The 14,230-nt window shown below is 37.2% G+C and overlaps 1 protein-coding gene across 2 annotated transcripts in view; it reads right to left on the bottom strand.

The window, feature by feature from the left end:
- Nucleotides 1–14,230, bottom strand: part of WDR70 (WD repeat domain 70) — a 127,006-nt gene that overhangs the window by 42,715 nt on the left and 70,061 nt on the right. For both annotated transcript variants that reach the window (XM_021551628.4, XM_021551634.4), the window contains one exon: nt 11,266–11,440. In XM_021551628.4, the coding sequence (XP_021407303.3) occupies nt 11,266–11,440 (175 nt within the window). The remainder of the gene's footprint in view (nt 1–11,265; nt 11,441–14,230) is intronic.

The raw sequence follows: 14,230 nt of genomic DNA, 5'->3' as shown, positions 1-14,230 counted from the left end.
CTGTCCCTCCATTGGTTGTTCCCTGATCACCCCATCCCTGCTCCCTTGTCTCTTCCCTGGTTGTTTCCTTTCAATAGTTATCCCTCCTACCCTGTCCCGGTTTTATACCCTAGACCCTCCCTCAGTCGGGGCTCTTTTCTTTGCTGCCTCTGACCCCTTCAGCCTGTTCTGTTGCTCTTCAATAAACAGAGCTGGAATTTCAAGCAGAGAGCCTCTCTCATATCACTTATTACAACATCTGCACCTCGAGGGTCTGGTGATGCGCAGGAGCAAGCCACACCGACCAAGGAGCTCGCTCTTGGGAAGGCAGCCCTCCAGGCGACATCTGCCCACGAGGCTGTGCTTTCTGCTTCTTTTTCTGTTTCCATGATATAACACCTCTTTCCATGCAATTCTCTTTGACCACTAGCATCCCTAGAATTCTTTTCCTTCCAACAGAAAGATTGCTTTCATTCTCTCATTCTAGCCTCCTAGTTTTACTTCAGTTACGCCCAGCAATTTAGTATTTCTTCTCCACCAGCAGTGGCATCCACACAGCATAGAGAGATACAAATTTCATAAGCAGCAATTCATGTACATCCAAATCTCTCCAGTTTTCCCCATATAGCTCCATGTTCCTCTCTCTCTCTTGCCTTTTCATCCAATACTGCTTTCTCCTCCACCTTCACTCATTGGTAATCCCACTATATTCCATGTGAGAATGCTACTTAAAATCCCTCCAGAGTCTCAGGATTATTCCTGACAAATCCACATGGGATGCTAACCTACCCTTACTGTCATCAACACTGGGGGAAAAGTGTCTGTATTCTGTTCCCTTTCTTCACTGTTTTATGAAGTCCAGTATCTCAGGCATACCATCTACATGTTGGTTCCCTTTTTCACTATTCCCTCTGGTACATGATTACCTTTCCATTTCTCTGGCTATTCACTGCTGCTCAATCTGCTTGGTCACTAAACTTTCCACTCTACAGTATATTTTTACACACCTTATTCACAGCCACGACTCCCAATATTTTCACACCATTAAACTGCCTTCCAAAGGAAGGTACATCATTGTCTTTCTGCTGAACATCTTAGTTCACCTTGACATCACTCAATGAATGTTTAGTTGCTAATACAAATTTAACATGACGAAAGCTGTTCATGATTTTCTTAAATGGATACCACATCTTCTCAATTTCCCTGGAAGATCTTACCTCCTTTAACCATTCATCATAAGAAAAATGTTGTTATATGCTTCCCAATGTGCCATCTCCTTTGTCACACATTGTAAAACATTCTGTAATAAATCCAACCAACTACCCACTGCCAGTATAATTATTTTAATGTGTTTTCCCTTTTTGTTTCCTTGATAATGGTTCTTTACTTTTAGGGGTCCACTCTTGCCTCATTTTGTCTTTTTTAACAGCTGTATTTCACCAATGAATTAAATACAATCTTTCAATTACAGCAATTACAAATCTTTCATTTAATCTGCAAGCACATCTGTGTTTTTCTCAGAAAAACCAAAATCAAACCAAGGAAAACCACCACTCCTTTTTCTGCAACACATGAGGACATACAATAAACTATTGGGTAAAAAATAGTAAAAAAAAAAAAAAAGGGGGGGGGGGTGGGGGTGGGAAACACATAATAATCCAGATTGCACATTGCCTTGTTTTTGTTTGCTGGTGTAAACCTTTTACCAACTTGACACTGAAGGATTCATTTTCTGACACAGCCACCTTTGGTTAGGAAGGAAGCCAAAACTGAAGTTTGTTTTACACATGCAGACAGACAGCACCACATATTATTGCAGCCCTACCCTGCTCTCCCACCTCGATGCAACAGCCAAGAAATCACACTGACCTGTCTGGAATAGAGAAAACATTCCTATACCTCTGCCAGCACCTATCTATTAACTTGAACACATCAAATATTGAAATCAAGCAGCCATTTTCACATTTGTGACAAGTAACAAGCCAATGGCTTGCAATGCAATGCTTTCTGATGACTGCAACAGCTGTCCCATTCCTGTTTCTGAGAAATCACTCTGCTCTTCAAGGCACTCTAGAAATTAAACCAGTCCTCCCATCACAAGGGCAGGGATGCACTACCTGTCCTCCTTCTGCTCTTGTGAGCTCTGTTGAAACAGCATCTATAATGTGCCCACCCAGTGCATTCCAATGGCCTCAACAGGATGAAGTTTGTTTACAGATCTCGGACTCTCCAGGTTAGACCACAGAACTGCAAAATGGTGAGGACAAAGAGCAGGCGAGTGAGCCAGGATGCAGAAAAATTGAGTGCTGATTATAAGTTTGTAAGTGACTCCTTTGAGCACAAAACAATCACAAGCCAAATCTCAAAGTGATACATATACATAGTGCAAAGTTAAATAGTAACTGTAAAGGAATTTTTTTAAAACTCCACATACTACTTAGTCTAAATGAAAATTATGTACGTTGAAATACCTAAGAATATGTTGCTTAAATTAGTGCTTAAAACAATTATACACATTCAGAAAGTCTATTGAACTAGAATGTAATTACAGGCCTCTGGACGTACTTAGACACATTGTCTATGTATTTACACATAATATGTGAAACACATAGGTAGTCCATATCCAAGTCCAAGTCTCATTCACTATCTCATGAGAAATTTAGAACTTGGTTTAAGGAAAGCAGCTGTTTCATGGATGTATCTGATTTCAGTCTGTATAGTATCACTGCAGTCATACATTAAATAAAACACAGCTGGACAATGCTCCACCTCAATTTCACCACCCTCTCTGCTAATTGTTTAGCACGAACATCTGTTGAAAACAAACTTTAGGAATAGGAAACCCCTTTATTTTAAAAGATTTTGCACTGGGAGAAGTTTTGCTTACTTATGAAGGAAGTCCCAGTATTATTCAGGTTTTAATTATGAGATACATACCTAGAGTTGTAAGAAACCTGTCTACTGAAGCTGTCTTATGAAAAATATGGTATTATTACAAATACATGTGATTGATTTAGTTCTGTACCTGTTACCGAGATATGTTTTAGCTGTGCAGTTTATCTTCTCATTGATAATTATGAACACAAAAATAATTTGTTTGACTTATAATCTTATTATGAATTCTCTAGAAATGCCATTCAAATATTTTCAGTTCAAGTTAACAAGACTTACATTCTTTAGGAATTGAGTATAGTCTCCAGTGTATTATCGCCAATTATTTAAACAGTATCCCCACACAACTGCACCTTTTAATGGACATAACCATGAATCAATTGTTCTTTCTGTAGAGAAAAGGTTGTTCTTTTTCAAACTTCCTGAGTTAAATGTATGTAACTTAATGTAACATAAAAAAGCTATGACTCAATATACCTTATCACCTGCAAACCTGTATGTCCCATGGCTCAGAAGCTATTTCCTACCTTTTTAGTTTTAATTCACTTGTTCAAGTTGTAACAGCTTTCCTTTTGTTAAGTATTTTAAAATGTGGGAGGCTTTGTCTTCTCTAATAAAATAAACCTAATGACCAAGAGCTGTACAAAAATGTACTTCACATTGCTTTTAGGAAATTCACAGCATAATTCTCCTGTTATCTCCTCACAAGCTTCAAGAAATAGTGACCTACTATGAAGCACAGTGAGATACATTTGGAGGCAAATCTAACTGCCTAATATACACATCAAGCACAACAGTCTTTTCATAATTTACAAACCCTATCAGACTCTAGACCACTGAAGTTTTCAGCTTGCTTGGCAATGCATATACTACAGCATCTAAAAGCCATTTCTTTGATAAGCCAAACTACTCTGGAGATAACTTCTTTTTAGATCAGAATGTAGTATTTGAATTTTCCACTTTTTGTCTGTGCAAAAAAAGGAAATTTTTTTCTAAAGTAACAAAGCTAGCTCAAGAGGCTCTTTTATTTTTTCCACTATGTTTTATAATTTAATCTTTCTATTTCTGTAACATTATTCATGTTACAATAATATTAATAGCACTACAATATTAATAAGTATTAATAAGGCAAATCATGTTGCTGTAATGCCTACTTTTCTCAAATCGTAATTTTGAAATTATTTCTGTAAGTTCTACTTCTAGTTTTCCAAATAATAAACCAAAGAGACATATATAATCCTTGTGGAAGAAGCCTTTTTCCTTAACCATAAATGAATCCAAATCCTCTAACCTATTTTCACTGGGGTGTGACAGACTTCAAGATTTAGAATTGCCTTTCATCACTATATTAGATAGTGCAAACATTTAGATAGTTCTTAACTATAAACTGTTTATTACATAAGAGAGAAATGCACTTAGAAATACAGCAGGGCACATTTTATCTCAGCATATGATTGTCAGATTCTTTACTGTGGCTGGCTTCAGGGTACAGATAGTGATGTACTGGCTAACCCAGACATATACAAAAAGGAGTAATATATGAATCTGTTAATATTTGCTGCTGGCAAGCTTGTGTATGATTTTCAGTTTCTGGAACAGAGGTCTGGCACATATACATATGGAATGAAAGGGTGGAATATTATGGATATGGAAAACTTACCTTAAGTTTGAAAGGGGAATATAGTATATTTGGATATCCTTCATCTTGTATTTACACAAGAAATTTCCAGATGTAGCCAGACTGCCCTCTTCAAAGCATGAAGCATGTTACATACTTGGGGGAAATTGGAAGATTTCCCTGCTGTTTAGCTGTAGTAGTGATAGTCAGCAAATTTAAGATCAGTCATTGTAAACTGTTTCTATTAAATATTGACATTTCACTGGAATATTTTTAATGCTGTGGAGATATCAATATAAATATTACATTCTATACATAAAAAAAACATCCAAATAGACATGTGACTATTCCATGGTGAAAAAAGATGACTAAAACCTAGCTGGTGTGAAAAAAGTGAAATTCTCTAATGCTATGATGGACAAGATGCCAAAGACACACAATGAACTGGTAGAAACTGTATCTAAAATGGCATATGTATAGTAAAACTTTCTAGTGGACAAACGTAAGACATTTCAGGAATTACTGAAAGCCATGCCTTTTGCATGTCAGCATAGGCAAAATGAATTCTGTAAATGTGTAAGGATTCAACAACCTCATCTTCCTAACACATAGGTATAAATGCCCTCAAAGGACCTCCTAATTAATGGGAAAGTATTTACAGCAAGTCTCAGATCTTACTACTACTTTTGTTTACTCTGTCTTGGCAGCATCAGCTGTAAAATCCATCAAGAACAGCAAAATAAAGTTTGCAAAAAAATTTCCCAATAAGATCTGGACTTAGGTTCCCATTCCTAAAAAAAAAAAAACCCAAGGAGTTTTTCTCATAATTTTTCATTATCTATATCCATGTCCTTAGTTGCACAGTATTTTTTCAAAATGGTTTCAGTACTTGCGGAACCTTTCATCTCTAAAAATTCTACCTTAAAACTTCCAACAGCACACCACAAAACTAAAGCTTACAGAAATCCTTTCAAAGCAAACCATTGCTAAATATAGAAATGTATTTATCTTACATCTATAAATCATGCAATTATTTGGAAAATACTTTTAACATGACTATTTGTAATTAAAATGTACAGAGTTTAGACCTGTTTAATTTCAGGGCATACTGTGACATTACACTTTTCTTCCCCTTATATTTTGAGGATAGGGTGGCTTAAGGGCGTGTTGAAAACAAATTATTGGGACTACCACCTGATCACACCCCATTTGGGAATATTTATGTGGGCAGTACATTATTACAGTGTTGAATTACAATATTATGAAGAATTTTAAGTTTTGCAAGACCACTTTGAGCTACAGCTAAGTAATTTGAACTCATCCAAATACATAATTTATTCTAGCAACTTAAAATTAAGAGTAAGGTTTTAAAACCAGGAGAAAAAAAACTGCTAGCAAAGCAGTAATTCAGCTATACTGTATCAAATGCTCACTTTTGAGCTGAAGAACGTAGTTAAACCTAGCTAAGTCTTTTATGAAACAAGAAACTAAAAAATATAGGTTAATCATTCACTATAAAAGCATTTTCATGGAAACTTGCTTAATGAGAATTACACTGAAAATCACAAAACATTATATCTTTCATGTTCAGATTTGCACTATATAAAAAAATAAACCTATTACAGATGTAAAAGGCAAACCTATTACAGAGGTATTTGTCCAAACTAATTCTTTACTTATAGTGCAGACAGTAGATAGGTAAAAGCTTGTAATAACTACTCAAAGTTTACAACCAAATTTAACATAGCTATGACGAAAAACAAGATTTTGAGTGTACACGTTGTTTTCTCACAGGCATTTAAAAGACATGACCACTTCTCTTATAAACTCTGTCTCCCCAACATCCTTATTAATATCTTTGTATCACAGCTGCAATGATATACCACAAAATAGGTGATGTGTGAAACTGTGAAACATGATTCAGCCTGTCATACATAGAGAAGTTGTTTATGCAGCCCCGTGCTGAACACACCCAGGAAAAGCTGGAGGAAAAAATATTCACGTAACTGGTAGCCTCACCAAGTGGCTTGAAAGATTAAGAAAGAAGTCCAGCTTTTTTACCCCAAAAAAGCCTATTTGTAACTAATTAAAAACTTCTCAATCCAATCCTTATTGTGGAAAATGAGGGGAGATTTTCTGTTCATTGAAGAGATTTCAATTTTAACTCATAATATACTTCAAAAATTACTTCATTTTTCCCCTATCTCTATGAACAATATATTCACATTCCTGGACAGGAATATCAGGCACACAAAGGTTTACTGATGGCAGGACATTCTGCATTCTTGACACTAAAGACTGACTCTGTGGATCAGTTTGTTCAGAAATATGTAGTATTACAGGCTTGCAAAAAGCTCTGAATGGGCAAGTGCAGGCAAGATGAGGAATTTGAACTTACATGAACTGCAGGTAAACCTAGTGGCTTTACTGCACTGCCCTGTGAACCAGTAATTTTTGAGGCCCTGTCTTATTTTGATCACTAATGCTCTTCAACTCTCCATATTTGCCACTTTTCTCCATGTCTCAGAACATTTAAATTGAGAGTGTTCTAATATGTTGTATTATAATTGACTATTTCACACTGTTGTTTCCACTATTCATTTAAAGTTGAAGGAAGTTATTTTTTACCTCCTTTGAAGCTGTTATTTTAAGCCAAGTTGACAGTGTTCATAATATTTCAAATAGGCTGACAGATTGCTCTGCTAATGTGCACTGTAAATGCACATGTACGTGAACCTTAAAAGAAAAAATATGCACCGACAAAATAACGTATGTGAGAAAATAACACAGATTTATGACAAAACAAAAAAATCCCCTGAGGCAGGTGATTATAATGGATCATGAATTTGCTGAGGAAGTTTGGAAAAAGGCATGGCAGAGCTGGAATCCATTTGGCTAACTTCAGCATTAGCAAGTTACCAATGTCAATTTGAAGGAAGAAAAAATCTTCCTTCAAAAGTTCCAAAAGTGTTTTTACTCTCACTGCATACAGCTGGGAGATTTGGAATCATACTAAAAAAAGAGTGGAAGTAAAAAGCTGAATGAAACATTCATGGTGTTCATTACTAGTCAGAAATGAATTGATCACACACCAAAATAACTCCCTAAGCACAGCAACGTAATTTAAAAAAGAAAACAAAAGAAAAAAAAAAAAAGGCAGATACTGAGATGGTTCAAAAGTACCTTGGGAAAAAAACAACTAACTGATGAACATAAGTTACAACAAACAGCTACTTTGACTTCAGCAGGATGGATAAAATATGACATAGAGATCTTGTCTTCCTCTAAATTAAAAATCAAAAATTTTTACACCTTCCCGAATCTCTCCTTCCAGCTGCATATGACCAAGCACACAGCATAAATAGTGATGCCAGAATCATTCAGAACTAATCAAGAATAAGAAAATATGGTAATTATTTTCTGCTTTCAAACACTAGCAAATTTTGCTACTGACTCAATAGAGCCTCGTCAAGATAAACAAATGCTCTCTTAATTTTGACTTGAAAGCCAATTGTACTGTACACAGCAAAATTTGTATATATATGGCTCTACACTTGTTTTAACAGAATCAAATAGCATTTGCTGGACGGGAATTACAGCTTCCTGTTCAAAAATCAGAATTTAACATTTCTACTATATATGTCTTCAAGAAGTTTAACCCTCACACCTTGATCCTCTACAGCTTTACCATTTTCCTGGGCCACACACAATTTGTACCCCAAGAACTGCATCAATTTGTAATAACTTAGCATTTTTTTGTTTGCATTTGCAAGAATCTCTGTATCCTGTCAGTAAGTGCTTTCACCATTCCACTGCTTGAGTCAGTCTCATCCTCTTCTTTCTAGCAGTTATGTTGAACACATATTCCATTTGAAAGTTTTTTTCTTATCCCTTCCCCATCCCCAAACATAAGATGAAGGTTTTTTCTAATAGTTTAATCAAGATGCCTTTTGAAACACCTGATTCTAACTATACACAGGGATCTCCAGAGGACACCAGCAGTCTTAGGCAAGAATACTACTAAAAATCCAATTTACCTGATCCTTTACCCAAAAATCTTACACACTTCTTATGGAAAGCAACAAAGGCAAAGACAGAAATTCTTTAGACGTTAAAAATACAAACTGTGGAACACACTAACTTAACTTCCACTAGAAAATCACTTTAATCTTTCCTTGTTATACAGGGGTCACCCATTGGAAATTGCACAAGATGCACAGGATATATCTTTAAATTACTCATAATCACCTTAAACTGCACTCAATCAACATTGCAATATGTCATCTTACAGACACAGGAAAGTTCAAAAAGAAAAGCACATGAAAAAGCAGACTACCAAGAGTACTATTGTTAAAACTACACCAGAAAGCTTAATATTTCAATACTGTATATGTTAAAATAAACAACATACACAGGTGATGAAAGCCAGTCTCTGAAAAATTTATTATTCTGTTAGAACAAGTTTACACTTAGGATGAATTCTCAAGCTTCATGCCATTAGGAAGTTTTACTAGGTTTATAGTGGAAATAAAAACAGAAATAAAAATAGATTACAATTCCAAAATACAGGCTGTACTTTAAGTATGACCCACAAGCTTTCTTTTCCTTTTAAATCTATACATTTCCTCCTGCCTCCAGCAATCAGATATTTTTAAATCTTTGTAAAATACTACCCAGATTGTCTGTTTTCCTTTTAAAAATCAAATATTTTGAAATATGAACAGACCTATGTAACCTCTACTAGTTAAGTTTTACTTCCACAAAGCCATCCTACTGGAGGTGTACAGCTTTCAGAGATTTATGACAGCAGTTTCACAATCCTGCTCTTCTTGCCTCATTTACTCTGTATTCTTGTTTTGGCTTTAAAAAAAAAATTGACCCAATTTCCATTTTCTCCTCCAAGGCATGCCATTGGTACTTATCCCATTCAATCTTCTTTGCATAAGATGGGCATAAAGAGAGGATGTGGATGATTTAGTAGGATGATTATTTTTCAAAGCAGTAAAGTTTAGCCTGTTGAATTTGCACTCGACATTGCATAATTAAACTCTTGGAACTGGACTGGTTTGTAAGCTATGCTACACAATGCAACAGTGAGCACTGAATGATCTAAGCTTCAAATTATAAAGTAATAGCAAGAATTACAATTGTTAGTTCAAGTCATAACTGAAATACTGGAAATCGATTGTTTAGTTCAATATGAACAGAAATATTTCCTAATTTCGGTAAGTTTGAAATAGTTTCCATTCTGACTCTTTCTGGCCAAAATGCATTTACATAAATGGTTCAAATTTGCTTCAGTGTTAGTTTTTACACATTAGACAATATAACATTCACCATTTAATGTGCAGCATTGGCCATAGCCTCACTTACTTGGATGCTATTCTTATATTCTTATTATTATATTATTTTGTTATTATATAACAAAAAAAAATTCTGCATTTTTCACAAGCAGAATTAATTCCATCTTAAATTAATAATAATCTACATACAGATATGTGGTGGTTTGGGTTTTTTTTTTAACATAGATTGTCAAACAGTTTTCCCAAAGTTTGACCTTAGTAGCAGCACACTTAATGATCAGTTTTCGAAAGGCAGAAGAAATATTAAGTCAAGCCTATGAGTTATTTGTTTTTCAGGGGAGGGGAGGGGAGGGGAGGGGAGGGGAGGGGAGGGGAGGGGAGGGGAGGGGAGGGGAGGGGAGGGGAGGGGAGGGGAGGGGAGGGGAGGGGAGGGGAGGGGAGGGGAGGGGAGGGGAGGGGAGGGGAGAGGAGAGGAGAGGAGAGGAGAGGAGAGGAGAGGAGAGGAGAGGAGAGGAGAGGAGAGGAGAGGAGAGGAGAGGAGAGGAGAGGAGAGGAGAGGAGAGGAGAGGAGAGGAGAGGAGAGGAGAGGAGAGGAGAGGAGAGGAGAGGAGAGGAGAGGAGAGGAGAGGAGAGGAGAGGAGAGGAGAGGAGAGGAGAGGAGAGGAGAGGAGAGGAGAGGAGAGGAGAGGAGAGGAGAGGAGAGGAGAGGAGAGGAGAGGAGAGGAGAGGAGAGGAGAGGAGAGGAGAGGAGAGGAGAGGAGAGGAGAGGAGAGGAGAGGAGAGGAGAGGAGAGGAGAGGAGAGGAGAGGAGAGGAGAGGAGAGGAGAGGAGAGGAGAGGAGAGGAGAGGAGAGGAGAGGAGAGGAGAGGAGAGGAGAGGAGAGGAGAGGAGAGGAGAGGAGAGGAGAGGAGAGGAGAGGAGAGGAGAGGAGAGGAGAGGAGAGGAGAGGAGAGGAGAGGAGAGGAGAGGAGAGGAGAGGAGAGGAGAGGAGAGGAGAGGAGAGGAGAGGAGAGGAGAGGAGAGGAGAGGAGAGGAGAGGAGAGGAGAGGAGAGGAGAGGAGAGGAGAGGAGAGGAGAGGAGAGGAGAGGAGAGGAGAGGAGAGGAGAGGAGAGGAGAGGAGAGGAGAGGAGAGGAGAGGAGAGGAGAGGAGAGGAGAGGAGAGGAGAGGAGAGGAGAGGAGAGGAGAGGAGAGGAGAGGAGAGGAGAGGAGAGGAGAGGAGAGGAGAGGAGAGGAGAGGAGAGGAGAGGAGAGGAGAGGAGAGGAGAGGAGAGGAGAGGAGAGGAGAGGAGAGGAGAGGAGAGGAGAGGAGAGGAGAGGAGAGGAGAGGAGAGGAGAGGAGAGGAGAGGAGAGGAGAGGAGAGGAGAGGAGAGGAGATATAAAAATATACAAGTACCAAAATTGTTTTTATCTGCTTCAGCCTTCACACTCAAAATAATAGAAGCATATATTGTTATCAAATACTGGACTTACGCTCATATTCCTATCCCAGATCTGGATAGAGCCATCATGACAGCCAGCTGCAATAAGTTTCCCATCTCTGCTGTATGTGCAGGTTGTAGGAATCACTCGTTTACCTTGAACTGATCGTGGCTTAAATACGCTTTTGTGCTTTTTTTCATTGTTAACGTCCCAAGTCCTCACAGTTCTGAAAAAATAGTTTAAATAAACAGTTGTTTTAGATAATGTTATTATATATAAAATAATTCTTCTTGTGATAAAACCAAATACCTTTTCCAGCACAAATGGCATATAATATTGCTCAAATTAAGCTGTAATGGCAAAACAGCATTTTAAGCTATGAGGACAACTTTTCAAGTAAGAAACATCATGTTCACTAAAATGCATCTAAAGTTAAAAAATAATTAATACAAACAAAAAAACCCAAACCAAAACACTTTTCCCCAAAACTCTCATGTAAATACATAAATAATTTAGAATTTGGAAGATAACAAAAAGTTAATGCACAGGTACTACATAATCTCCACTGCCAATGGAAGTCAGGAAGAGGAAAGTATTTAGTCCTCTACTAAGACTTAATACTTCAGGAAATAGGCATGAATGCTTATACAAATTCATAACGAAAACAGATTTCTTAACTATTTGGATGTAACAACAACTGAATATTCTGCTTTTAACTGGCTGGCTATTCCTCACACTTTACTTTTAAAAGGCATTTAAAATATTAATTTTAATATTACTGTAGTTCTCTTCCACTAACCCTGAAGATGTTAGAGTTCTGTTATAAAAGTGTTCTTCAAATATTTCAGAAAGACTAATTTATGTATTATTGTTTTTTCAGGTTGAGTTTTTCCCACATTAGCAAAACAAATACATCTTTTCTCTTTTTAATGGAAAAAGAGTATCTGCCTGGATCTTCTCTGTTCCTTAGATACAGAAAAACATCCAAATGAGAGAGAACTAAAACACTAGATACAGGTGGACCCTTTAAACTGTCTTAGATACAAATGTTTTCTGTCCATTTAATATGCTGAGGTCTTTCCATATAAAAATTCAAAACTCTTCTGGCATCTAATGCAGAGAAGAGTTTCAGAATTTGGCAAAGGAAGGAAGATCATTCATTTAGAAAGAAAAAGTCTCAAGGTTCTCAAGACAACCCCATTTGTTTAGACTATACAAACATTGCCTATGATCCAACAGCACATAATTCACTGGTCTCTAGCAAAACAAATACAACTTTAACAGAGGCTGCCATTTCTCCAGAAGGAGACAAGATACCACAGCACAGTATTAGGAACTTCCTTCCATCAGAGCTACAGGACCAGACACGCCATAGAGCTGACATATAAATAATTCTAGAATAAAATAGACAAGAAAATGAGCTGGAAATACCTCAGAGAGGTTACAATCAACTGCACATTTAATGACAGTAATCAGAAATCAGTAACCGTAAGTTAGAATGAATAAGTAGAATTAACCTTCAGTTTTCCATAATAAAGTCAAGGTTAGTTTCATTTTTAAAAGTCTTCAAATCTCCTATGCGTAAGGCATCACTTCATTGCTGTATTTGGAGCTCTAGCACAAGACATTCAAGTGTTCTGATACTTAGTTTGGGTTTGAGGTTTTGGCAAGCTTTTTATTTGATGGTTTTAACTATTACTTTTATTTTAAATAATGCACTATATTGCAATTATGATTAGGCTTACTAGAAGATTTTCAGAAGTTGCTTTCATGCTCAAACATTCAATGATTCTGACCTTCCCTTTTTAATGTCCTTGTGTGGTCAATACCCATCTCAGGCTCCTGCCTTTCATTCACACTTTCTCCCACTGTGATATTTGCTTAAAACTTGAGTCTTTTTCCATTCCTCTTCCTCCACAATACTCAATCTCTCCAAAATTTCATTTGAATGTCCTGCATCTTCAGCTTCTCTTCTTAAATTGAGTGACGACCATGTCCGACAGAACAGCTCTGTCCCCTCTTACAGTGCAAGTTCCCAAGGACTGCCTTGGCACACCCCTTCTCAAGTGGTGCACCAGGTAATACAGTTATGTGCAGGGAACTTCAGAGCCCTTTCATTCCAGATGCCTCACAGCATCTCAGATGTAATTGCAGAAAAATCTCCTCAGAATCCTTTATCCTCCCAATTCTTTACTTCTGCTGGCATGGAATGACTTTTTTAAACCCTGCAGTTTCCTCTTTTTGGGGCTCAAGTGTCCTGACAAAACCTCAGAAACCGGCTACACGAAGAGCATATTCAAACGTTTTTATCATTTTACCTTTCCACTGTAAAGGAAGAAGAAGCACTTGTATACTCCTATTCCTTATAAAACACATTAAAATAAGTATGAGCATTCAATCAGCTGTAATGTCAGCAGGTCAGCTGAAAAATCCAAGTTCTCTGAACTGCTGCTTCCACTGCAAACAGTTGGCCATATTCCCACATATATGAATTACATGCCCTGTCAAAAATGCCCACATAGCCTACAGTATATATTTGATATTCCCTCAATGTTATCTTAATGTCCCCACACTGAGCATGTGTTTGCTGTTGCCTTGCTGCTACTGGATCTAATGAAAGAAAAAATTATACTAAAGTAAGTATCTTGAAAGAAATGGCCTATATATTAGTTACAAATTTGTCAGTCACTCCCAGAAAGCCGTAATTCATGAGCTAAGACTGAGCTCATTAATGTCTTCTTTCACATAAGATCTTTTAAGTATTTTTATTCTTTATGGAAATATTTCCTATTTTTAAATGGACATCATATTGCAAATACATCTCATAATACTATCTGCAAAATTTCAGCTTAGCATGGTTTTTGACTAAATCACCACCAACTAAAACACCAGGAGTCATCTGTAAATTATGTATGTGTTTCCTTCAGACCAATGAGAGACTAGAAGCAGTGATCACTGAAGGACCTTGGGGACAGACCTTCACTGGAATGAAAGAAGACTTAGACTGGACATTGGG

The sequence above is a fragment of the Lonchura striata genome, chromosome Z (assembly GCF_050655825.1).
Source record: "Lonchura striata isolate lonStrDom1 chromosome Z, ASM5065582v1, whole genome shotgun sequence".
Lineage (NCBI taxonomy): Eukaryota > Metazoa > Chordata > Aves > Passeriformes > Estrildidae > Lonchura > Lonchura striata.
This window is presented reverse-complemented; position numbering and strand designations above follow the sequence as displayed.